General features: G+C 47.4%; 2 protein-coding genes across 14 annotated transcripts in view; both read left to right on the top strand.

Annotated features, from left to right (window-relative positions):
* The first annotated feature begins 1,309 nt into the window (after positions 1 to 1,309).
* On the top strand, positions 1,310 to 26,949 carry ZNF250 (zinc finger protein 250). 13 transcript variants are annotated; one of them, XM_063708956.1, is made up of 7 exons: positions 2,181 to 2,338; positions 11,727 to 12,265; positions 13,314 to 13,409; positions 13,651 to 13,777; positions 14,016 to 14,129; positions 16,796 to 16,858; positions 20,858 to 26,949. In XM_063708956.1, the coding sequence occupies exons 3-7, from the start codon at positions 13,368 to 13,370 to the stop codon at positions 22,177 to 22,179; spliced, it is 1,668 nt and encodes a 555-aa protein (XP_063565026.1). In that variant the 5' UTR covers positions 2,181 to 2,338; positions 11,727 to 12,265; positions 13,314 to 13,367; the 3' UTR covers positions 22,180 to 26,949. The 13 variants fall into 13 exon arrangements, with proteins under 13 accessions (XP_018887603.1, XP_030869455.1, XP_030869457.1 ...); XM_063708954.1 differs by having other exon boundaries at positions 13,636 to 13,777; positions 20,858 to 22,822; XM_019032058.4 differs by lacking the exons at positions 2,181 to 2,338; positions 11,727 to 12,265 and adding an exon at positions 1,310 to 1,988.
* COMMD5 (COMM domain containing 5) overlaps positions 23,253 to 26,998 on the top strand; it is a 35,920-nt gene continuing 32,174 nt past the window's right edge. Inside the window, exon 1 of the mRNA XM_004047723.5 lies at positions 23,253 to 23,333. The gene's annotated coding sequence lies outside the window, so the exon portion shown is untranslated. The remainder of the gene's footprint in view (positions 23,334 to 26,998) is intronic.

Here is a 26,998-nt window from a genome sequence, read left to right as displayed (position 1 = left end):
TCGCCCAGGTGAACCAGCAGACACAATGGCACCTGCCCAGACCTTCTGTAGTCCTCACCATCTCTGGACACACTCTGTAATTCCTACATGTATTCTGCGTATTGCCTACTGTCTCCATTCACATGTATGGTCCAGAAAGACATGGATTTGTTAGGCACTTGCTTGTTCACTGATGTAGCCCCGACACTTAGTGCTTAGCACACAAGCATTCAATAAACATTGTGCTGTTGAAGGAAAAAGAGTGACAGAGACACAGAAGGGACGTGCTAGAGAGGATGTCCGCTGCTAAATCTAAGTGAAGGGCATGGAGGTATTCATTGTATTATTCTTTCAACCTTTATGAATGTATCAACATTTGCAAAATAAAGTTGTGGAGGAGGGAGAAAAACAAAAACCAGGATGCACTGAGGTCTGAGGTGAAGGTCTTAGGAGCATCAGTTCTCTGTTGGGATCAAGGTTGCTGGGACAGAGCTTGATCCCTGTCAACTGCTAAAACAATCCAGGACAATCCAATAGTAGAGCTGAATTTTGATTACCTTGGTCCTGAGCTTCACAGCCCTTTGGCAGAGGAAATCCTGTGACACTGAGGTGTAACCACAAGACTGGCCCAAACTGACCCTATTCTGTTGGTAACAGGAGGTATAGCAGAGCCAAAACTGAAAGTCATGTAACCCGGACATGCACAAAGGAGGAAAATCGTAACTCGGAACCAACGTTTCCTCCCTGTGGAGCCAAGAAGACAGGGACATGACCGGAGCTTGAGGGGCGGAACGCTTTCAGAAAGGAAGGGTCCATCATCCTGGAAGATCTGGTGCTGAAACCTGCCATTCCACACCTTACCATAAACGGCCAAGTTTAAAGCCCTCCTATTGAAACCTGCCCGCCAGCACTTCTGTGTGCCAACCTGTCCTCCCTAACCCATCGAGTTTGACCTAAGCCCACATGTGGGAGCCACATTTGAGCCATGCCTCCGGTCTCCTTGGCCGTCGACCTTGAAATAATAAAGCCTTCTCTTTTCTCAAAAACTGGTGCCACAGTTTTGGCTTCTAGTGCGCCAGGCAACGGGCCCATTGCTCGAAACGCGCGTGGTGGATGGTAGCTCCGTGAAGTGCGAACCCCTGCCCGCAAAGGCTGCTGTTAAGTTCGCTGAAGCGTAGCACAGACTTGGCGTTTGCCTGGTGCGCGGCAGTTACGGAATTATCGCCACATCCTCCCGGCCTCCGCTTCCAACAGCACGGGCCGGGCACTCGCTTCAAGCCTACCCCCTAACCTTAAGCCTTCCCCGCCGCCCCCCGCAGCCCCCAGCCCCGCCCTGTGGGGAAGCCTCTTGAGAGTCTGGGCCCGGCCACGCGCCCAATGGACGACGCGGACCTGACCTTCGGGAGTGGGGCCAGCAGAAGGTGGACTAGGCGTCAGCCTTCCCGTCCCCTGACACCGCTCCAAACCAGCCCCACCCTCCCTGCCGCGGCTGTCAGGTCCTGGGCTGTGCCCGAAGCCTCCGCTCCCTCGTTAAGGCCCGCCCTCTCCCCCAGGTGCGCGGTGTAAACACACCAAAAAGCAAACACCAGGGCCGAGTGGGCGACGGAGACGGTCGCTGTTCAGTGACGCCCCCTGTCGGGAGCACGCCGGGCCGGACACAGCGAAGAGCGGCTGCGCCTCGGACCTCGCAGCACTCAGCCTCCTAAGTGGGAGGAATAACCTCACGCAAGTCATCAAACAAGAGGACTTCAGTGTTGCAACGAAGGAAGAGAAAGGGCCCCTGAGAAGGCGACATTCGCACTGCAGCGGCGCAGGGACCAGCCAGGCGGCTGACGGCAAGGTCGTTCCCAGCAGCGGGAACCGCAAGGGCAAAAGGCTCGGAGGGGGGAACGAGCTCGAGTTCCAGGACGGCCGAAGCCAGCGCAACTCGAGGAGGGACTGCGGTGCCGGCAGGGGTGTCCTCCACAGGGCGGCGGCGGCAGGAGCTCGGGAACCGGGACGGCGAGCGGGTAAGGCCCGGCGATGGGCTGTAACCTCCGCGCCCGGAAGTGCGGCCGGGGAGCCGGCCGGGCCCATTGCCCAGAGGTGTTCGGCCCCTCTAGGGATCGCGGAGGTCTGGCTCTCGGTGGCTCCTGAGAGCTCCCTGCAGTCGGTCACCGAGAAAGGCTTCGGGCGGGCAGGCGGGCCAAATGACGTAAACATGCTTGCCCTCCAGGATTGGCGAACTCGGCTGTGGGGGCGGGAACTGAGGGGCAGAAGCCCCCAGGGATTGGCGGCTGTGCAGACGGGGCGGGGCAGCCCTTTGTCTGAAGGTGCTGCGGGATGCCGTTCCTTCGCTCGTGAGGCTGCGGCGCTGACGGTGAGTGGGGGGCGCGTGTCGTCGCCGGCCAGGACCCTCTCCCATCACGGACACCGGAGCCGGTGCGTCCTCCACACGAATCGTGGACTCTTCCCCGCGAGCACGCACTGCCTCCTGCGTTTACGCTGGTCCCCTCCCCTCACGGACGCGCGGCGGCCTCCTCCCCAGGGCCAAGGCCGCGCCCTCTCCCCCGTTCGGGGTTCCCACCCTTCCCCTCGCCCGGCCTTGGACCCCCTCAGGCCCTCCCGCACCCCCGTCCGCCTCGGACGGCCTCGGTCCCTTCCCCGCCCCTCCCCCCTTGGGCCCCGTCAGACCGGCGTCCCTCCCACCTTGGATCTCCTCAGATCTCCGGCCTTCCTTCCCCTCGTGCCCTCCCGCGCACTTTCTACCGGGCGCCGTGCCTAGGGCCAGGATGGCCGGAGTCCTAGGGGCGCAGTCCGGACCCCCGGGCCGCTCTTCTTGCCGCGCTCCTCGGGGTCTCGCGTCCCCTGGGATGGGCCCGGAAAGGGGTGGGGAGCTTCCCTAAAATATAAAAATGGAGGTTTTTTCTGTTTTATGCACATCCTGAGGAGCCCCATGAAGACCCCGGCAGCGCACCGGGAGCGCCACTTTACTTAGCTATAAAAAGTCTTTCCGCGTCAAGACGAAAACGAGCTGCTTTCGTTTCAGCAGTTGGTCGAGTGTGCTACTTGCCGGGTGTCTTATCCTCTCCCCATTTTGCTATCGATAATGTCTTTTCTGTTACTGTGTTAGAGCCCTATTTTAATGAATGAGCCCAACTGTTTGCAACACAGCAAATATTTTCCTTGTTGTTTATTGGCTTAATTTTAAAATTGAAAATAATATGCAATACTTCTTCTAATGCAGGCATGTCAGAAATATATAAAAGTCATCCCCCCCGACACTCTGCCAGTGTATGAAGAGGCAGGAACTGTGAACAGTTTCAGAATTTTTGAATGCCGTTAGAGCTTTAGGCACGCGCGCACACCCTTTTTTCTGTCATCAAAGGGAAGCTGGTGTCTTTTGACTAACACCAGGGGCGGCAGGGGGCGCTCCACTCGTCCTCCGCCGGGTGGGTACTCGTAGATTTTTCAGTTCGTAACTTGTCTTCTGGACATAGGTTTCTCTGTCCGGTGGACTCTACGAAATGGGTAAGGGTGGGAGATTGCCATTGACATTCCCGCCCTGGACGGGACTCTGGTCCTGTGGGCTTTGACAGGTCACTGCATTCCTGCCAGGTCGACGTTTTTCGTTTATTGGTGAGATTGAAATCCCTTCATTTGTGTTTACGCCATTTGTATTTGTTTGTGATTTGCCAGCTCATATTTTTTTCCATGTATGTTGAAAACATGCTTCTCAATTTGTCTTTTGACTCTGATTATGGTGTTTGATTCTGGTTTGGGCTTTTTCAAAATAGAAAATTTAAAATTTTTAGGAGTCAAATATTTTGCCTTAAGGCATTTTGGGCTTTGTGCTGTGTTTTAAAGGGCTTTCCCCACTCCAAGATTATTTTTAAAATAAACTCTTGTTTTTCTGTGGTACTTGTAAAATGTTGGATACGTCTGGAATTTATTTTATTGTGGGGTGAGTTTGGAATCCAGCTTTTGGAATTCCTTTTTTCCCCTAAATCATAGCCATTTCTAACACCATTGATCTTCCCATTGATTTGAAAAACCGCTTTTGTCATATACTAAATTGTTGCCTGCCTTTAGGTCCATTTTTGGAGTTTGGTAGCTTTGATGCGCATATTGATTTTGATTTATAAGCTGCAGATCTGTGGAGCTCTGCTTTTTGCTTTTGGTATTTTGCTTAGAACAGCCCTTCCCACATGAAATAATAAAAATATACCTGTATTTTTATTAAAGTTCTTTTTTATTGAATATAATAATTATACACATTTATGGGATACATGTGATATTTTGATACAAGGATAGCATACAATGTATAATGATCAAATCAGGGTAATTAGGATATCTGTCACCTCAAACATCATTTTTTGTGTTGGAAACATTTCACATCTCTTCTTCTGGTTGTTTTGAAATATACAATAAATTATTAACTATAGTCATCTTACCGTGGTATCAAACACTGGAACTTATTCATTATATCTGACTGTATGTTTGTAGTCATTAACCCACTTCTATTCATCTCATACCTCCCCCCAACCCCACCCTTCCCATCCTCTGGTAACCATCATTCTACCCTCTACCTCCATGGGACCAACTTTTTTAACTCACACATACGAGTGAAAACATGCAGTATTTGTCTTTCTGTACCTGGCTTATTTCAATTAACATAATGACCTCCAGTTCCATCCCTGTTGCTGCAAATGACATAATTTCCTTATTTTTACAGTTGAATCATATTCCATTGTGTACATATACCACATTTTCTGTATCCATTTATTTGATGTACATTTCGGTTGATTCCATATCTTAGCTATTGTGAATAGTGCTGCAGTCAACATGTATGTTCAGATATCTTTTTGATATACTGACTTCCTTTCTTTTGGGTATATAACAAGCAGTGGAATTGCTGGGTCATATAGTGGGTCTATTTTTAGTTTTTTTATATGCCTGTTGGCCATACATATTGTCTTTTTTTGATAAATTACTCAGATCATTTACCTGTTTTTAAATCAGATTAGTTGTTTCTTTCTATTGAATTGTTTGACTCCCTTCTGCATTCTGGTTATTAATCCCTTATCGAATGGATAGTTTGTAAATAATTTCTTCCATTCTGTATGTTGTTTCTTCACTCTGCTGATTGTTTCCTTTCCTGTACAGAGGCTTTTTAGTTGATGTAATTCCATTTGTCTAGTTTGCTTTTGTTCCTGTGCTTTTGAGGTCTTACCCAAAAAATGTTTTCCCAGATGAGTGTCCTCAAGTGTTTCCTTGATGTTTTACAGTTTTCTTTATAGGGACTCTGCATTTCTAAGGTTTAATCTTGTTTCTTGTTGCTATTTGTTGAATAGATTTTTTTCCCTTCATATTTTCTGACTAGGTGTTACTGGTATATAAGAAAGCTATCAGTTTGGTTGTTTGTTTTTTGTTTTGTTTTGTTTGTTTATTTATTTGCTTTTTTTCTTTTGAGATGGAGTCTCACTCTGTTGCCCAGGCTGGAGTGCAATGGCGCGATCTTGGCTCACTGCAAACTCCACCTCCCAGGTTCAAGCAATTCTCATGCCTCAGCCTTGGGAGGAGCTGGAATTACAGGCACGTGCCACCACACCCGGCTAATTTTTGTATTTTTAGAAGAGACGGGGTTTCACCATGTCACCCAGGCTGGTCTTGAACTCCTGACTGTTGGGATCAGGCCCCCCAAAATCTGGCCATAAACTGGCCCCAAAACTGGCCATAAACAAAATCTCTGTAGCACTGTGAAATGTTCATGATGGCCATAATGCCCACGCTGGAAGGTTGTGGTTGTGGGTTTACTGGAATGAGGGCAAGGAACACCTGGCTGGCCCAGGGCGGAAAACCCCTTAAAGGCATTCTTAAGCCACAAACAATAGCATGAGCGATCTGTGCCTTAAGGACATGCTCCTGCTGCAGTTAACTAGCCCAACCTATTCCTTTAATTCGGCCCATCCCTTCGTTTCCCATAAGGGATACTTTTAGTTAAATTAATATCTATAGAAACAATGCTAATGACTGGCTTGCTGTTAATAAATACGTGGGTAAATCTCTGTTTGGGGCTTTCAGCTCTGAAGGCTGTGAGACCCCTGATTTTCCACCTCACACCTCTATATTAGTGTGTGTGTGTCTTTAATTCGTCTAGCGCTGCTGGGTTAGGGTCTCCCCAACCGAGCTGGTCTCAGCACCTGACCTCAGGTGATCCACCTACCTTGGCCTCCCAAAGTGCTGGGATTACAGGCATGAGCCACTGTGCCCGACCAGAAAGCTATCAATTTGGATACATATTTCTGATCATTAATTCTGGAAAGGTTGCAGGTTAGGGTTAGTTTAGGTTAGTTAGGGTTAGTTTAGATTAGGTCAAGTTTAGCAGTGTTTCGCCTTATGCTCACAGGTGGCTCAGAAGCTGCCTCTCTTGAAAGTGCTTTCACCCTAGCGGGTAGGGGCTCCTTGCTGATGAAGAGGGAGCAGTGCTTGTTAGCAGAAAGTCCAGGAGTGAGGATGATGAGGAGCAGGAGAAGGCGATGGCCCTGGAGGAGATCCTGGCCACTCATCCCAGATCAGGAGACTCCAAATGTGCCTGTCCCAGTGTGTGACCATGTGCAGGGTCCTCTGGAATGACAGGCACACTGCTTTGTCACATCAAGACAGTCAGGAATTCCAAAAAGAGTGATAGGAATGTCTCACTGTGATGTGGCTTTTGATCACCTAAAGAAAACTGGAAAGCCAGTTGCTGCTAATAACGTTGATCTATTGTTTTTGTTTTGGATTATTCCTTAGGGAAATTTTCAAGATTGAAATTCCTGAGTTTGAAAAATTAGCTCCTCATGCTGCCACCTTTGTAACCAGTAGGTGGGAGGGATCATTGCTCAGCCAGTGCCCTGAGTGGGTGTTCTTTATATTGCCCATTTGTTAGCTGTTGGCATGGCCTCAAGAGGGGGCTCCTCAAACTCCACTTCCAGTATTCTGTGGCAGTGATCTCCAGCCTGTCCCAGCCCCTGGCCCTGGAGCCTGGCATCTGTAGAGGACTCGTCATTAGCCTGTCTTTTAATTTTTAAAAACTGTCCACATCATCCTCCTTCCCTGCCTGAACTGTGTTCTCATGGAGCGAAGCTTGGAGTTGGACGTCAGAATCCCGTGAAGTGTGGATGGAGTGTGTTGTTAAAAGCCAGTTTCTCGCACCCTCGATAGCTCTTACGTTTTTCTGTCTTGAGTATGCAAGGTTTAGGTTGAGGTCCATGGTGTTTGCCTGGCCTGGTATCCTGTTGCAGGCTCGTTCCAGGAAACTGAAACCTTTATCTGCCATAGTGTAAGTAAGGAAAAAATTTAAACTAGTTAATACCACTTTTAAAATGTATTTTGTTCATATATTTTTTTAAAATTTTTATTTATTTATTTATTTATTTTGAGACAGGGATTCATTCTGTTGCCCAGGGTGGAGTGTAGTGGTGCAGTTACAGCTTACTGCAGCCTTGACCTCCTGGGCTCAAGCGATCTTCCCATCTCAGCCTCCAGAATACCTAGGTCTACAAACCAGCTAATTTTTTAAATTTTTTTTTAGAGACGGCGTCTCACTATATTGTCCAGGGTGTTCTTGAACTCCTGAACTCAAGCGATTCTCCCACCTTGGCCTCCCAAAGTACTGGGATTATAGGTGTGAGTCACCATGCCCAGCCATTTTTGTTCATTTATTACCAGAATACAATCAGGCTTTGTGATAGGATTTTTTTTTTTTCTTTTTTTTTTTGAGACAGAGTCTTGCTCTGTCGTGCAGGCTGGAGTGCAATGGCACAATCTTGGCTCACTGCAACCTCTGCCTCCCAGGTTCAAGCTATTTTCTTGCCTCAGCCTCCTGAGTAGCTGGGATTACAGGTGCCTGCCACCATGCCTGGCTAACTTTTTGTATTTTTAGTAGAGACAGGGTTTCACTATGTTGGCCAGGCTGGTCTCGAACTCCTGACCTTTTGGTCCGCCCGCCTCGGCCTCCCAAAGTGCTGGGATTACAGGTATGAGCCACTGCGCCTGGCCGATTTTTTTTTAATTAGCAATATGTGATGGTCATCTTTCAATAGAGACCTGATACTGCATTTTGTGTTATGCGTTTCTAAGACTCACCCCAGGTGGCAGTCTTTCCCTTTCACTTCTCCTTGCCACACACTTGTTGACAGCCTGGTGTTGTCCTTTGGAGTATTTCCTCTGTGTGTTAATCAAATAGATAATAACACCTTATCCAGCAGCATCCTCTTCTGAGCCAAGCCTGTTCTTAGCGCTCTCCTCTCACCAACCACATGATCTCCAGGCCTTCAGAGGAGTGTGTCATCTGGATTTATAGGTGGGGCCTTAATGCAGCTGGCCCAAGTGAGGCAGGTGAACCAGTCCCAGGTCCTTGTGACACACATACCCTTCATGGGCTCGGGGTCATAGTTTACAAAATGAGATTTTCCCCTGCATGCTGGCCTCGTGCTGCATTTTCACTCACCCATCTGGTGACCTGACACAACATACATCTTTCTCTTTAGCAGGTGTGTAACTTGTATGTGGAAGGACCAACGTAGCATTTGCCTCAGCAACATCCTTGAATCTGCACCCTCACCCACATCCATTCTTATCAGGTACCCACTATCCAAGGGCCAGTCTGATTTGCCTAAATACTGCTAGGTCGCCTTCTTAAGAGTATGAGAAACTCCGCTTTCCCATGCCTGCCAGTGGAAAGTGTTGACTCCGTACTTGGCTATTACAAATGGCATAAAGTGTGAGCTCATTCCTCTTCATTCATTTATTCAACAAACAGGCCAGGTGTGGTGTCTCAGGCCTGTAATCGTGACACTTTTGGAGGCCAAGGAGGGAGGATCCCTTGAGCCTAGGAGTTCAAGACCAGTCTGGGCAACACAGCAAGACCTCGTCTCTACCAAAAAAAAAAAAAAATTAAGAAATTATCCAGGCATGGTGGTGCAATCTGTATTCCTAGCTACTTGGGATGCTGAAGTGGGAGGATCACCTGAGCCCAGGAGTTGGAGGCTGCATTGAGCTGTGATTGAACCACTGTACTCCAGCCTGGACTACAAAGTGAGACCCTGTCTCTAAGAAATTAATTAAAAGTTTAAAAAACTACATTGCCTGGCAATTTGTAATCATTAGCCTAGAAGTAATTAAAAAAAAAAAAAGGTCGACCACTGATTACTCTGTTGGGCCTGCTTCTTGGTCTGCTGGTGCAGGAGAAAGGGATAGGATGAGAGCTGGGTGAGGCCAGGGCTGCTGCGGTGGGTGGGGCAGAGGTCTCTAAGAGTTGGATGGGGAGCACAGGCCAAGGGATAAAGGGCTGCAGGGCTCTGAGGAAAATCACAAAGTTTGGGGCAGGCCCATAGGAGCCAGTGGGGTCCTGGGAGGACCTTGGAGCAGAGGACAGTCACTGTGTTCTCACAGGAAGGTAGATGGAGGGGCTGGGCAGACAGACGGTGCTGGGAGTCTGTCTGCCCAGATGGGAGCTGCCGAACATCTAGGGGTGGTTGTCATGGGGCAGGGAGGGCGAGATGGGCAACATGGTCAGGTTCTGGATGTGCTTGGAAGGTGAATAGAAGTGTGAGAGTGAAGAAGGAAGGAGGCTGATGCACAGGCTCACAGACCAAGCTGGGGGTAGAAATGATGGTACAGGGGGTGCTTGGTTTGGGATGTTAAGTGTCTGAGATGCTATGAGACACCCATATTGAAAGGTTGAGTCAGAGGGAAGGGGGATCACGAGCTCAAGTGTACCAAAAATGCTACTGGGCTCAACTGACTTTTCAGACTCACAGGACAACCATGCCTAGCAGCAGGTTCTCGGAAAAGCTGGTCAGCATCATCCAGCGCCATCCAGGGAGTACTGAGGTGCATAAACACAAGATGCAGATAGGAGGAGGAGTTAGCCTAGTCGAAAGCCTCGTGGTCATACAAGCCAGCACCTCCTGTGTCAGGAGAACTGGCTGCAAGACCTGCTAGGGAGGCCCTGAATGTACTTCCTGTGGTTGTTCATCATTGAGTCACAGCCCAGGTGTGCTTGGACGGTAGAGAGAATGACCATCCACCTCTGCCAGGTTTCCAGGGGACCAGAGCTGTGCATTCACCCAAGGTCAAATTCGCATGCAGGGCTAGGCGCAGTGACTCACGCCTGTAATTCCAGCACTTTGGGAGGCCGAGAGGGGCATATCACTTGAGCTCAGGGGTTCGAGACCAGCCTGGGCAACATGGTGAAACCCCGTACCTACAAAAAGTACAAAAATTAGCCGGGCATGGAGGCAGGTGCCTGTAGTCCCAGCTACTCAGGAGGCTAAGGTAGGAGGATCGCTTGAGCCTGGGAGACGGAGGTTGCAGTGAGCCGAGATCATGCCACTGCACTCCAGCCTGGGTGACAGAGCGAGATTCTGTTTCAAAATAAAGAAATGGCAGATCTGTGCACTGGTGGGTGACCCATGGAAAGGGTCAGGGTGTGGCAGGTGAGAAGGCACTTCTGCCCTTGAGGGTAGGCAGATGTCAGACAGGGGGACCAGGAGCACATGAGGCCACTGTTAATGCTCACACTTGGTCTTCGTCTTAATCCAAAATTGGTTATTGTTGGGCTGGGCGCTGTGGCTCATGCCTGTAATCCCAGCACTTTGGGAGGCCAAGGCGGGTGGATCACCTGAGGTCGGGAGTTCAAGACCAGCCTGACCAAGATGGTGAAAACCCATCTCTACTAAAAATATTTTAAAAAATAGCTGGGCGTGGTCGTGGGTGCTTGTAATCCCAGCTACTCGGGAGGCTGGGGCAGGAGAATTGCTTGAACCTGGGAGGCAGGGGTTGCAGTGAGCCAAGATCACGCCATTGCATCCCAGCCTGGGTGACAGAGCAAGACTTCGTCTCAAAAAAAAAAAAAAATTGGTGGCTGGACACGGTGGCTCACGCCTGTAATCCCAGCACTTTGGGAGGCTGAGGCGGGCAGATCATCTGAGGTCGGGAGTTCGAGACCAGCCTGACCAACATGGAGAAATCCTGTCCCTACTAAAAATACAAAAAAAATTAGCTGGGCGTGGTGGTGCATGCCTGTAATCCCAGCTACTTGGGAGGCTGAGACAGGAGAATCACTTGAACCCAGGAGGTGGAGGTTGTAGTGAGCCGAGCTCTCGCCGTTGCATTCCAGCCTGGGCAACAAGAGTGAAACTCTGTCTCAAAAAAAACAAACAAAAAAATTGGTTATTGATGTATCCCATCTGGGTACACACAAGTTACTAAAGGAACCACTGATTTCCTGCTGAACTAAAATGTACCATTTTTGTTATCTTCCAATTTCCCACATACCTGTCTGGCTTCATCTGTTCCTCTGTCAACAACTTGCTGGTTTAATTACAGCAGCTTCCTACCCACCCTTGGCTCTGATTCCTGGCAAGGCAGTCCCCACCCTCTGTTCTTTCCAGTTAAATTCTTGGCTATTCTCTAGCATCCATTCTTCTTATGAATTCTCAAGTAGTTTTAGTCATTCCTTTAAAAGACTTCTGTTGGAATTCTAATTAGAGTTGCATTGCGCTAACACAGAAGTGTGCTCACACACACATTTGGAGGGAATGGGCATTTTTGGAGAACAGCAGCACAGGGGAGGGTTGAAAGTCAGTCTCTCCAACCGTGTTTCCCTGTCCTGTTCTTCAGAGGCAGGCAGTTAGTTTATTGTGTATCTTCCTGAAAGTTGTCTGTGCAAATATATACATGTATCTGATGTGTGTTTTTTTTGTTTTGTTTTGAGACAGAGTCTCAGCTGAGATGGTCTCAGCTCACTGCAACCTCCGCATCCTGGGTTCAAGTGATTCTCCTGCCTTAGCCTCCTGAGTAGTTGGGATTACAGGCACCCACCACCACACCCAGCTGATTTTTGTTTTTGTTTTTGTTTTGAGATGGAGTTTTGCTCTTGGTTGCCCAGGCTGGAGTGCAATGGCATGATCTCGGCTCATCGCATCCTCCACCTCCCGAGTTCAAGCAATTCTCTTGCCTCAGCCTCCCGAGTAGCTGGGACTACAGGCATGCACCACCACACCCGGCTAATTTTGTGTTTTTAGTAGAGATGGGGTTTCCCCATGTTGGTCATGGCTGGTCTCGAACTCCCAACCTCGGGTGATCTGCCTGCCTCGGCCTCCCAAAGTGCTGGGATTACAGGCATAAGCCACTGCACCCGGCCTGATTTTTGTATTTTTAGTAGAGACGGGGTTTCACCATGTTGGCCAGGCTGGTCTCAAACTCCTGACCTCAGGTGATGTGCCTGCCTCACCCTCCCAAAGTGCTGAGATTACAGGTATGAGCCACCACGCCCACCTATATCTGATGTTTTATAGACACTGAGATTATGATGTCCCTTGACTTCTGTCCCCAGCCCTGACACCTATTTTGTCACTCTTAAAGCACCCTGTTTGTTGTGGTGCCCATCTGAGCCAAGCATGTGAGGGGATTGGTTGCTTTCTTATACCACGTTTTTCTGGAGTGATCTACCACCTTTGGTCACCTGGTTGGTTTGTGTATCCCTGTCACAGTGTCTTCTTTTTGATGCTCCAGAAGACTGCAAACCCTATCCTGTACAGGACCAAATGTGTCAGGAAAGCTCTTGCCCCGCTCCCCCTTTTTCCCAGCCGTTTGGGTGTGTGTCAGATACCCTTGCTTACCTTGTCCTGTTACGTTCCAGCACCGGCCCCACTACCCCAAGCATCCCCTTCTCACTTGATGACAAGTCTTCCTTCAGCTGCTCAGACCAGATCCCTAGGCCACTGTTGACTCAGTTTGTCCAGAACTGACCACTTCCATGCCTCCCCTTCAAATACCTGGTTGAACCTGGTGCCACATTGGGGCACTAGGGCTGCCTAAGGGTGGGGTGAGGGGAGTCTTATTGTCACCCTGGTGGCCAAGGCTTTCTTAATTGGGAGGGTGTTTGGGGAAGCAGCTTGGCCTGATGCCTGTATCCCCCACATGACTTGCGGACAGTCTGGTACTTGTGTGAGTACCTCAGGTATAGAACACACAGAGCCTTGGTGAGCTGGTATCCTTGTGTATGGCAGGACCATGGGCTGGGACCAGGGTGCAGCAAGTGCCTTGCACCTGGTGTTCAGAGAGCCCAGTACTAGCTGGGCAGGCCCAGGAACTGTGTGTTCAGGGCCTGGACGGGCTCCTGAACCATAGGGTCAGAGTTCATGGGGGAGGCAAGGCAGAACAAGGCTGCAACAGTAGCAGCTCCTTGCACCTGACCTCAGTGTGCCCCTGACTCTGAATGAGGCCCAGGGATCCCCTGAGGGCCCCCTAGGAAGTTAGGGTCTCAAAGCCATGCCCCTCACTTGCCCCCTCCTCTTCCTCAGCCCCACAGGCTCCTTCAATTTCCGTGATCCTCGGAGTCCCCAGGAGACCAGGTGATGGCAGCAGCCAGGCTCCTGCCAGTGCCGGCAGGACCCCAGGTAAGCTGTCCCCAGTGCTTATGCAGTGCCCCCAGCCCGAGCCCTGTGGTTCCTTCCGTGCCCCGTAGAGCTCCTGAGAGCAGCCAGAGCATCACCACATGCCCTGAACTCCGCGGCCCCTTCCCATCACCCACCTCAGCTCACAGAGCCCCCCACTGCCAACTGCTCATGTCACATGCACCCACTCCCCATCACAGAGGTCAGGATTTGGTCTTACCTGCAGCAGCCCCTGTCGTTCCAGGCCAAGTTGACCTTCGAGGATGTGGCTGTGCTCCTCTCCCAGGATGAATGGGACCGCCTGTGCCCTGCTCAGAGGGGCCTCTACAGAAATGTGATGATGGAAACCTATGGGAATGTAGTCTCGTTGGGTAAGCCACCTTAGCAGGCCTCGTCTGTGTATCTGTGTATTGGACTGGGGTGGGGGCTTCTCAGGGTACAGGGCCTGGGACAGGCTGGTCCTGGAGGTTTGCTCTCATCACCTCTCTGGGTGCTCAGCTCCAGCAGAAGATCAGTCCTGTCCATTTTCATGTCCCCAGAAGTGGCTTGGGCAGGGGAAGGGGGCTCTGTAAATGTTGTATAAACGAAGACTTCCCTCCCCACGAGCAGGACTTCCAGGATCCAAGCCTGACATAATCTCCCAGCTGGAGCGAGGGGAAGATCCCTGGGTCCTGGACAGGAAGGGGGCTAAGAAGAGCCAGGGCCTGTGGAGTGACTACTCAGGTGAGTGAGGAGAGCTGGCCCCTCCCTCACTGAGGGCTAAACAGGTCCTGAGCAAAGCTGTGGACCTAGTTCATACTGAGCCGCTCACTGGAGTGGCTTCCACCTGGAGTAAAACCTTATCTGGCCTTATCTGGCAAAGGAGTCTATAGACTGGGGGTTGCTGAATCAGGTGGCAGCGCATGGCTGGAAGTGAGCATAGCAGTGAATTTCAACAAGCTGATGTGCAGAGCCATGTAGAGGAAGTTAGGGCATGGCTGCAGTGATTCTGTCCCTGACCAGAGGGACTGGTTAGCCAGATTTGGTCCTAATAGGACATTCAGGTTTTGAGAGTTACCTGATGATTTAGAAAATAACAAAGCATCCTAAATGTGGAAAGGAAGTGTCTCAACCTGACACTTAAGGTGAAGTGCTGAAAGCACACTGTTTCATCTCAAGAACAAGACAAAGAAGCCCGCCATCCCCATGTCCATATAATGTTGTACCGGGTATCGCATGTATGAAATAAGGCAAAACCGGCCAGGCGTGGTGGCTCAAGCCTGTAATACCAGCACTTTGGGAGACCGAGGCGGGTGGATTACCAGGTCAGGAGATCAAGACCATCCTGGCCAACACGGTGAAACCCTGTCTCTACTAAAAATACAAAAAATTAGCCGGGTGTGGTGGCATGCACCTGTAGTCCCAGCTACTCGGGAGTCTGAGGCCTGTAGTCCCAGCTACTCCCAGATTCATGGCGTGAACCCGGGAGGCAGAGGTTGCAGTGAGCTGAGATCGCTCCACTGCACTCCATCCTGGGGGACAGAGCATGAGACTCTGTCTCAAAAAAATAAAAATAAGGCAAAACCAAAGCTATAAGAATTGGAAAGAAAAAAGCATTGTTTGCAGTTTATGTGATTGTCAACCTGGAAAATGATTGATTAAAATTCACAAGGGAAATTACCAGTTTTGCTGGATACAAATTTTTTTTTTTTTTTTTTTTGAGACAGTCTTGCTCTGTCGCCCAGGCTGGAATGCAGTGGCATGAGTCTCGGGTCACTGCAAGCTCCGCCGTCTGGGTTCAAGCAATTCTTATGCCTCAGCTTCTCGAATAGCTGGGATTACAGGTCCACGCCCCTATGCCCAGCTAATTTTTGTATTTTTAGTAGAGACAGGATTTCACCATGTTGGCCAGGCTAGTCTCAAACTCCTGACCTGAAGTGATCCACCTGCCTCAGCCTCCCAAAGTGCTGGTATTACAGGCATGAGCCACTGCACCTGGCCAGAAATGTTTTATTAATATTTGTCAGCAACCAGCAAAGGTGTAATATTTTAAAAGATAACATTTATAATAGCATCAGGAATATAAAGCATCCAAGAATTAATCTAACAAAAGATGTACAAGACCTTTAGATGGAGAAAATTATAAAAAGAAAGATGGTGCATAAGTCCAACCCTGAAGTTCATGTTTGCGGTTGCTTAAGGTGAAGAACCTCTGACTTCAGTAAGGTGACGTCTGAGTCTTAGGAAAACCTCAGTCAGCCTGTCCTGCCATAATGTGCCCCACTTGGGGAGAGTAGGGACAGTTTGGGCAACACCTCCATTGGCTGATCAGCTTCAGCATTTCAGATGTGGTGGTTTTCCCCTTGAAAGCTCCTCCTTATTTCTAAAGTAGCTTTATGTGGATAGGGCACCAGGTATTACAGTCTACCTCTTACTGGCCTGTAAAATCAGATATCCTCAGAGGAACAAAGTACATGCCAGCCTTAGAGGAATTTAATTTTCCAGTGACTATACAAGAAGACACATCATCATGTCTTGGAAATCTTGCATAGAACTTCTGCTTACTGACTGCAGCTGTAGGAGACAAGAAAACACAGTAGGGCATTTTGCTGCCACTGCCAAACCAGTCCTGGGCTCCCATGTGTCCAGCTATGTACTCGCCTGATGGAGAGCTTAAACTCCCTTTGAGTGCCCTTTGATATGACACCACAGAGACTGTGAAATTCTCTGGGAGCATGGCTAGTTGGAGAAGAGAAGTTTTTTCATGGAAGCACCTGGTCACCTCACCTCTAACACAGGCCACAGAGGACAATGGGACTGAGTTTTAGATTACTGATGTACATAGAAACAGAAGCCACCTGCCACAACCTGGATCACTGCCACTGGCATCAGAGCAAGTGAGGAGTAGAATATGCCTTTGTCTTGTCCTGGCAGTTCCTCAGGATGGATAAGTGTGTGCACCTGCCCAGCCCTGACCCTGCTGTTTGTAACTCAGTAAATTACATGTTGTAATAGCAACGAAAGGATTTTCCACTCTTTTTTTTTTTTTTTTTTTTTTTTGAGAGACGGAGTTTCACTCTGTCCCCCAGGCTGGAGTGCAGTGGTGTGATCTCAGCTCACTGCAACCTCTTGTCTCCGGGGTTCAAGCGATTCTCCTGCCTCAGCTTCCCTAGTAGTGGGGATTACAGGCATGCACCACCACGTCCAGCTAATTTTTGTATTTTTTAGTAGAGACGGGGTTTCACTATATGTTGGCCAGGCTGGTCTCAAACTTCTGACCTCAAGTGATCCACTCACCTTGGCCTCCCAAAGTGCTGGGATTACAGACGTGAGCCACCATACCCGGCCAGGATTTTCCACTCTTGAAGGGAGTATTTTGTTGTCACTTCAACTCGCTGTTTTTTTTCCAGACAACCTCAAATATGACCACACTACAGCCTGTACACAACAAGACAGTTTATCTTGTCCATGGGGTAAGTGTATGCCTGATCTTTTTAATTCAGTACAATCTCTGAAGGTGTTAACACTAATGTTTTACAAGAATGTAGAGGCGACTCGGGGTGCTATGAAGCGTGTTAAACAACTCACACAATTGCTACAAAACACCAGGGAGGGGCTTTTTGTGTTTTTAATTTTTAAAACATTTTTCCTTTTCTTGTGAGCCATAGTAGGCCTGGAGAGATTACTGGGTTTTTATAATTAAACATTTATTTCGGTGAAATCACTTTGTTTCCTTTTATTTGTTCTGTCATGCTTAAAACATACTTCCCTACTTTATACTTAACAACCGAAACCATTATTCTAAAAGCAAGTGACTCTTGGCTGAAGTCCAGCTTCTGCACAGTATGGATGCAAGGTGCAGGCAAGTTTGGCCTTCACAGCAACATGATTCTGTCTCACAAGCAGTCATATGATGCTTTCGTGCCATGGATGATTGAGCAAGTAATCTCTTATGCAGTTAGTTTAGTGTGTGTGTGTGTGTTTTCTTTTTTTCAGGCTGGAGTGCAGTGTAGAGACAGAGTCTTGCTGTGTTGCCCAGGCTGGTCTCAAACTCCTGGGCTCAAGCAATCCTCCTGCCTCAGCCTCCCAACATGCTGGGATTACCGGCATGAGCCACTGTGCCTGGCCTGTGTTTTTATTATTAAAGACATCTTGTCTATCTTGTTACCCTGGCATCAGGTCAGAAGCCGCCCATTCAGGAAACTTTTTTTTTTTTTAGACAGGCTCTCACTCTGTTGCCCAGGCTGGAGTGCAGTGGCATAATCGCGGCTCACCAGTCTCAACCTCCTGGACTCAAGCAATCCTCCCACAACAGCTTCCCGAGAGTAGCTATAACCACAGGTGTACACCACCATGCCCAGCTAATTTTTGTAGAGATGGGGTTTCACCATGTTGCGCAAGCTGGTCTCGAACTCCTGGCCTCAAGTGATCCTCCCGCCTTGCCCTCCCGAAGTGCTGGGATTACAGACGTGAGCCACCACACCTGGTGAAACTTCAGACAATAGAAGTAATGCTTTTCAGTGTAAATGAGTAACTATTTCTTTAGCCTATAGGCTTTTATTCCATGAAGATGAGGCTTATACATTAAAAAAAGAAAGAACTAAAACTTTTATCAGTTTAAAAAACACATAGCCAGCCTAGGCAAGATACTGAGACCCCACACTACAAAATAAAATTAAAAATTAGCCAGACATGATGGTGCATTCCTGTAATCCCAGCCACATGGAGGCTGAGACGGGAGGATTCCTTGAGCCCAGGAAGTTGAGGTTGCAGTAAGCCATGATCACACCACTGCACTCCAGCCTGGGTGATAGAGTGAGACCCTGTCTCAAAAAAAAAACCCACATAGAGTGACTTTCTAAAATGAGATATGTTAAAAATTGTATTAAACTGGGCCGGGGGTGGTGGCTCATGCCTGTAATCTCAGCACTTTGGGAGGCCAAGGCGGATAGACCACCTGAGGTCAGGAGTTTGAAACCAGGCTGGCCAACATGGTGAAACCCCATCTCTACTAAAAATACAAAAAATTATCTGGGCGTGGTGGCACATGCCTGTAATCCCAGCTACTTGGGAGGCTGAGGCAGGAGAATCGCTTGAACCTGGGAGGCAGAGGTTGCCGTGAGCTGAGATCGTGCCATTGCACTCCAGCCTGGGCAACAAGGATGAAACTCCGTCTCAAAAAAATTGTATTAAATTGAAGACAGTGAATTTAAATTTTTTTCATTAAAAAAACTGTTAAATTCTCACTGTTTCAATTTGTCAATACACTTAATAAATAAATTCCTCTGAATAGAATAAAAAGACGCAGAATTACCCAAAAAGAAAAGTAGACACAAATTTCTGCGTAGATTAGGAAAACCAAAGGGCCAATAAATAAGAAAACTGCTCAGCCTCATTATTCATCAGTAAAGTGGAAATCAAAACCACTGTGACATGATGTTACACCTTCAGAATGGAAAAAATGGAAAGATCTGACATTATAACATGTGGGTGAGGATGTAGGGCAGCTAATAGGGATGTAAATTCACATAGCCACTTTGGAAAAGTTTGGCATTATCCAATGAAATTGAAAACATGATCACATTCTGAGAGAATGGAGGTAAAAAAATGAAAAAAAAATCGAAAACATGAATTCCTATGTTCACCACTTCCCACTCTTGCATATGTATACAGCAAGGACATTTGTGTGTAAGCACCAGGAAACATAGGAGAATCTTCACAGAAGCATGCTTCATGATTTAAAAAAACATTTGAAAAGAATTCAGGACCGGGTGCCGTGGCTCATGCCTGTAATCCCAGCACTTTGGGAGGCCGAGGTGGGTAGATCACGAAGTCAGGAGTTTGAGGCCATCCTGGCCAACATGGTGAAACCCTGTCTCTACTGAAGATACAAAAAAATTAGCCAGCCATGGTGGCATGTGCCTGTAATCCCAGCCACTGGGGAAGCTGAGGCAGGAGAATCACTTCAACCCGGGAGGCAGAGGTTGCAGTGAGCCGAGCTCGTCCCATTGCACTCCAGCCTGGGCAACAGGGTAAGACTCCGTCTCAAAAAAAAGAATTATGTTCATAAACAGAATAGACATAAATAAACTATGGTATTTTAACTTAATGGAATATACTGCAGTGAAAATGATTAACTGCTGTACAACAACATGATGGATCTCAAAAACATAATGCTGACGGGAAAACAAGTTCCAGAAGACTGTGCTCCATGAAACTATAGAAAGCTCAGAAACACGCATAACTAAGTAAAATAAAATATAATAGTGTTTAGAGCCAGGCACAATGGCTCATGCCTGTAATCCCAGCACTTTGGGAGGATCATATGAGCCCCAAGGAGCTTGAGGCTGCAGTGGGCTATGATAGTAGCCACTGCACTCCAGCTTGGGTGACAGAGACTCCATCTAAAAAAAAAAAATCACTGTTGTCCTCAGCACCTCTTACCTCCCACCCACTCACACACAATCAGCCTGCAGAGCGCTCGAGCTGCTCCCAGAAGAGTCTCCACCCCTGCCTTTCCCGCCATCTGCGCTTCTGCTCCTGAAGGCCTCATCTGTGGCCTAAACTTGGCAGCAGATTCCCATCATGCCCCTCTGCACCTTCAGTCTTGTCCTTCCCTCCCCTCCTCCTGCCACTGCATTCTCCACATGAAATTATCTTCCACATGGCCAGGTCCGATGGTTCACGCCTGTAATCCCAGCACTTTGGGAGGCCGAGGTGGGTGAATCACTTGAAGTCAAGAGTTCAAGACCAGTCTGGCCGACACAATAAAATCCCATCTCTACTAAAAATACAAAAATTAGCCAGGCATGATGGTGTGCATCTGTAATCCCAGTTACTCAGGAGGCTCAGACACGAGAATCGCTTGAACCCAGGAGGTGGGGGTTGCAGTGAACCTAGATTGCGCCACTGCACTCCAGCCTGGATAACAGAGCAAGGCTCCTTCTCAAAAAAAAAAAAAAAGAAGAAATTATTTTCCACAAAGAGGTGACAGCACCACCACCCCTACCTCATGTACAAGTCTGTTGGCCTCCAGATGGCACCCCCCGACTTGCTCACAACAGCTCACACCTCTCCCTGCCTGCCCAAGTGCTGCTGTCTGCCCCACAGGGCACCCACATTATGTGGGCCTGTATTTCAGCTCTGTCCACATGAGGACCCCTGGGAGGGCAGGACTCGGGCACCACTGGGCTGTTTCCCTGCTGTTCTGTGGACTCCACACAGGGGTGTGACCTCAAACTGGAGTTTACACCTTTCTCTTAAAGCTTGCCTTGGCACATTCCTGTTTGGAAACATTATCTTCTGATATCTAGTTGTTTGACACAGTTATGGTGGTTCTGTTCTTCTCTGGCTCACACCGACGTGTGCATTGAGGGATTTTGCACCTTCATCAGCAAGGCCAGTTTCAGGGTTGCACTAGCTCTTCAGTTTTGAGTAGTGTTAACATTTTCATTTTGGATTTGTTCTTTCAGAATGTGAAACCAAGGGAGAGAGTCAAAATACAGACTTGAGTCCGAAGCCATTAATTTCAGAGCAAACAGTGATTCTGGGGAAAACACCCTTGGGGAGGATTGATCAAGAAAATAATGAAACAAAGCGAAGCTTCTGTCTGAGTCCAAACTCTGTTGACCACCGTGAAGTTCAGGTCTTAAGCCAAAGCATGCCACTCACTCCGCACCAGGCAGTGTCTAGTGGAGAGAGGCCCTACATGTGTGTTGAGTGTGGGAAGTGCTTTGGCCGGAGTTCCCACCTCCTTCAGCATCAGCGTATCCACACTGGAGAGAAGCCCTATGTGTGCAGTGTATGTGGGAAGGCCTTCAGCCAGAGCTCAGTCCTTAGTAAACACAGGAGAATTCACACAGGTGAGAAGCCCTATGAGTGTAATGAGTGTGGAAAAGCCTTTAGAGTGAGCTCAGATCTTGCTCAGCATCACAAGATACATACAGGAGAGAAGCCTCACGAATGTCTTGAGTGTCGGAAAGCCTTCACTCAACTCTCACATCTCATTCAGCACCAGCGGATCCACACGGGAGAAAGGCCATATGTGTGTCCGTTGTGTGGGAAAGCCTTCAACCATAGCACTGTTCTGCGGAGCCACCAGAGGGTACACACTGGGGAGAAGCCTCACAGGTGCAATGAGTGTGGGAAAACCTTCAGTGTGAAGAGGACACTGCTGCAGCACCAGAGGATCCACACTGGGGAGAAGCCCTACACATGCAGCGAGTGTGGGAAGGCCTTCAGCGACCGCTCAGTCCTCATTCAGCACCACAACGTGCACACTGGGGAGAAGCCCTATGAGTGCAGTGAGTGTGGGAAGACCTTCAGCCACCGCTCCACACTGATGAATCACGAGCGGATCCACACCGAGGAAAAGCCCTATGCATGCTACGAATGTGGGAAGGCCTTCGTTCAGCACTCACACCTGATCCAGCACCAGAGAGTCCACACTGGGGAGAAGCCCTATGTGTGTAGTGAATGTGGGCACGCCTTCAGTGCACGCCGGTCTCTGATCCAGCATGAGAGAATCCACACAGGTGAAAAGCCCTTCCAGTGCACAGAATGTGGCAAAGCCTTCAGCCTGAAAGCAACTCTGATTGTGCACCTGAGGACCCACACGGGCGAGAAGCCATATGAGTGCAATAGCTGCGGGAAGGCCTTCAGCCAGTACTCAGTGCTCATCCAGCACCAGCGGATCCACACAGGCGAGAAGCCCTATGAGTGCGGGGAGTGTGGGCGTGCCTTCAACCAGCATGGCCACCTAATCCAGCACCAGAAAGTGCACAGAAAGTCGTGACCCATGGCTGACAGAAGAATCCATGCTCACAGAAACTGCATGTGGAACCACAAGCAGCCTTCAGCCCAAGAGAAGTCTCTGTTAACTCTATAGGAAGCTTTTCTTTGGCGATTCAGTGTCACAAAGTAACTCCAGAAAGAAGCACTTAGCGTGCTGTTCCTGTGGAAAAACTTCAGAGACTACCTGTTTTATTTTCCTCAACATCTTGAAGTTATATTGGAGAGTAATCATACAATTGTAGAGAATTTTGGTAAAAAACAGCCATAATTCTTTCTTTAACATTAGTTTATTTGAACTAAGGGAATTTAAGGCATAAGAACCATTATCCCAATAAAATCTTACATTCCAAATAAAGTCCTTTTTCTAAGAACATTACATGCCCTTCCTAAATATCAATTAACCATACTAATTATTGCACTTAAAATTTGAAAGTCGGACTATTTTCATTATTCTCTTAAAACACTAAAGTATTGTATGGATAAAGTGATATAAAAAGATATTTTCATCAAGCATTATGTAAAATGGTTGGAAATCCTAAGTGTGTGGATTTCCATCCTAAGTGTGTGGAGTCCTGTTTTGTATGAAACAAGGAAAACACTTATATATTAGTGAGAAATTACATAAATTTAAAAAACTTTTTGTATGTGTGTGTGGAGACAGTCTTGCTCTGTTGCCCAAGCTGGAGTGCAGTGGCATGATCTTGGCTCACTGCAGTCTCCGCCCCCACCCCAGGTTCAAGCTTTTCTTGTGCCTCAGCCTCCCAAGTAACTAGGATTATAGATATGCGCCACCACACCTGGCTAATTTTTGTATTTTTAGTAGAGACGGAGTTTCACCATGTTGGTCAGGCTGGTCTCCAACTCCTGGCCTCAAGTGATCCTCCCACCTTGGCTTCCGAAAGTGTTGGGATTACAGGCATGAGGCACCATGCCTGGCCTAGAAAACCCTTTATCTGGAGCTTTTAACTTTATTCAAGATCAGAAAGGATATGCTAACTTTTTAGTAAAAATTCAACTCAAAAATGGGTATTTTCCTCAAAACTTGCCCTTATGACCTGCAGATCCTGTTCCCCAGAAACCATGAGATGTCTCAATTCCTATGCAGGCAAAGGAGGGGAGCTTCACACTCAGCAGACCTCATAGCTGTTGCACCAAGTGGGTACCTCTTTACATCTTATGGTATTTCCCCCAAAACAATGCTGAAAATACTGTTCTTTGGTAGATATATTTAAAACATACATTTCTCAAATTCAGATAGCTCTTTTTTACTATCTCTAGTATTTCTATTCCTATATTTGAAGGGGTTTTTTTTTCATTTTTTTTACTCCTGGTTCAAGAGTCCAGTATCCATTGCCATATTACTATGATGAAGATGAATCTAGTTTATTCATAATTAAAAATTTGTATTCAGAATTATTTGTTCTGTTTTAAGGATACTTTTTTTTTTGAGACAAAGTCTTGGTCTTGTTCCCCAGGCTGAAGTGCAATGGCACAATCTCAGCTCACTGCAATCTCCGCCTCCCAGGTTCAAGCGATTCTCCTGCCTCTGCCTCCCGAGTAGCTGGAATTACAGGCACCTGCTACCACGCCCGACTAATTTTCGTATTTTTAGTAGAGATGAGGTTTCACCATGTTGGCCAGGCTGGTCTCAAACTCCTGACCTCAGGTGATCTGCCCGCCTCGGCCTCCCAAAGTGCTGGAATTACAGGCATGTGCCACCGCACCTGGCCAAGGATACAGTTCTTGAAACCGAATCAGAACCATTTCTAGTAGCAGCCAGCTGCAAACGAAACAAATGTATGAGGTTCAAGCCACTTGAAATTCTCAACATGTTAAGTGCCTGAGATAGAGAAGGGCTGTCTTCACCCCAGGCCCCCGCCCCCAACATCTGTCAGCTTGGTGGGGAGGAAATAGGCACCAGGATATTGATCCTTTTTGTTTGTTTGTTTTAAAGACGGTCTTGCTCTGTCACCAGCTTGGAGTGCAGTGGTGCCATCATGGCTCACCGCTGCCTCAAACTCCTGGGCTGAAGCAGTCCTCCCACCTCACCTTCCCAAAAGGTTAGGATTACAGGCATGAGCTGCTGTGCCCGTCCAGGCATTGATCCTTAAGTCCACAGCAAAACACCATGATGTAGACAAAAGCTTGTTCCCCCTTCTATGTACAGACACTGACAACAGTGAATTATTAACTCTAGAGAGGAACTGGTAACTGATTTGTTAACTTGAGAAAGGAGCTGACATCACTGGTGTTTTACTTCAGAGCAACTGAAACCACTGAAGTGAAATTCCAGAGGAACTAATATTACTGAGGTGTTACTTCAGAGGGACTGAGATCACTGAAGTGAAACCTCAGATAGCTCAGATAACCGAGGTGTTAACTTTAGAGGTGTTGCCATTCTGTGAGGTGTTGTTTCAGATAGATAAAATAACTAAGGTGTTAGTTCAGAGAAGACAAGAGCTTAACTGTTTCTTTGGAGAAGAGCTGAGATCACTGAGGTGTCACTTCAGAAAGAAAGTGAGACAATTTGTGTTACTTCAGAGGATCTGAGTACACTGAGGTGTTTCATCAGAGAGGAGGTGAGATCACTGGGTGTTACTTCTGAAAGGAATTGACATCACTAGTGGGTACTGCAGAGTAGCTCTGACCACTGAGGTTTACTTCAGAGGAGCTGAAATAACGGAAATGGGATCACTAAGGTATTACTTTAGAGATTAGATCATTGAGGTAATTCTTCAGAGAAGCTGAGATCACAGAGGTGTTTCTTCAGAGAAGTTGAAATCACTAAAGTGAAACTCTAGAAGAATGGAGGTCACTGAGTGCTATTTCATAAAGGAAGTGAAATCACTATATTGTACCATCGGAAAGATGAGAATGCTGAGATGTTACTTAGGAGCTGAGATCACTGAGGTTCTGCTTCAGAGAAAAGCTGATACCAATGAGATGTTACTTAAGGGAGGAGCTGAGGTTACTGAGGTATTATTCAGGACCAAGATGCTGTCCCTCAGGTGTTAGAAGCTGAGATCACAGAGATGTTACTTAAGAGAGGCTGAGACTGCTGATGTGATTCTTCAGAAAGGAAATGAGATCACTAAGCTGTTAACTTTAGAAAGGAGATGAAATAACTGAGTTGTTCACTGGAGTTGAGATCACACAGGTGTTAACTTCAGAGGTGGCTGAAATCACTAAGGTGATTCTTCAGAGAAAGGTTGAGATCACTAGGGGTGATGCTTTAGAAAGAGGTTACTTTAGGGAAAAGCTATGATCACTGAGAAGTTACTTCAGAATGGAGCTGAGATCACTGAGGTAATAGTCCAAAGAGGAACTGAGATTACTGAGGTGTTACTTCAGAGCCAAGAGATCACCCAGGTACCTAGATGAGATCACTGAGATGAAAGTCCAGAAACCTGAGGTCACCTCAATATTAATTGAGAGAAAATGAGAACACTGTGGTGCTATCTTAAATCTTCTATGAAGGGAAGCTGCCAACCCGTGTTAGCTGAGTCCACAGCTGGCATATGACTCAGTGGCAGCTGCTCAGTGCCCACTACTATTCAGGCCCCAATTTCTAATCATTAAAGACAAAGTCATATTCCAATTAAGATGAGAATAATTAAACTCAATATACAGGAACATTTGTTTAGAAAGACTGTGTATCACAGGACAACGTAAGTTACACAGTACAAGTTATTCTGGATTCCAATAACCTAGGGTGTTCAGGGAAATCCTTCCAAAAAGTATAGTTTTTTTTCCTGCATTCTTAAAATGAGCTTAATATCATTCTGCCTGTTCTTGCTATGTCAGGCTGCCATTGATCCACTGGTGAGAATGCAGGCTCAGGTGTCCACAGAGCCAGGAAGTGGGCTTCAATGCCCTTCTTTCTGAGGAGGATTCCCAGGCTACATTTTCTTGCCACTCACCTCCTCCTCTCCAAGGAGAAAGAGGTGGCACATGACCTACTGGAACATGTGGGCTGTCTACCTTTTTGGGATATAACATCAAAGGCCAGGGCCCTGAATTTTCATGCTGATAACAGTCTTCTCAACCATTATCTTCTGCCTGATTTGTCAGCAGCATTCCACCTTTATTTTGGATTTGTTTTATTCAGAAGTCTGTATATTTTAGGTATGTAAATACTTCTCTTTGGCCGGGTGCAATGGCTCACACCTGTAATCCCAGCACTTTGGGAGGCTGAGGTGGGTGGATTGGTTGAGCCCAGGACTTTGAGACCAGCATGGCGAAAACCCATCTCTACAAAAAAAAAATTAGCTGGGTGTTGTGGCTTGCGCCTGTAGTCCCAGATACGCGGGAGGCTAAGGTGGGAGGATTGATTGGGAGTGCAAGACTAGTGTGCTATGATCATACTCTAGCCTGGACAACAGAGAGAGACCTTGTCACAAAAAATACGTATATATTTCTTTTAAAATTGTTTCTTCTAACAGCTACTAAGAATTTGAAACCTGGTTCTCTTCAAATTTTCTATTATTTTGGAAAACATTTTAGTCTGCCTGGAATTTATTTCTGTGTATAATCTGACGCTTTCCAATAAAAAAGTAATGACTGGAACAAGTATTTGCAGTGAAGAAAGATCAGTAACTTTGGCATAAAGATCTCCTACAAATCAGTGACCATAGGACATGAACAGACCACTCCAAATAAGAGAATATACAACCATGGAAGCTTGGAAAAGCCTCAAGTGTACTAATCCCAAAACAAATAACAACATGCTACCCACTAATCAGTTAGTAAAGACTATCCTGTAATGACCAGGTATGAGGAGATGTGTGCTTTCATTCATTGCTGATGATGTTATCAATTAA

Source organism: Gorilla gorilla, chromosome 7 (assembly GCF_029281585.2).
Source record: "Gorilla gorilla gorilla isolate KB3781 chromosome 7, NHGRI_mGorGor1-v2.1_pri, whole genome shotgun sequence".
In the NCBI taxonomy this organism is placed as follows: domain Eukaryota; kingdom Metazoa; phylum Chordata; class Mammalia; order Primates; family Hominidae; genus Gorilla; species Gorilla gorilla.
Note: the sequence above shows the minus strand (reverse complement) of the source record. Positions and strands in the feature narration are given on the sequence as shown.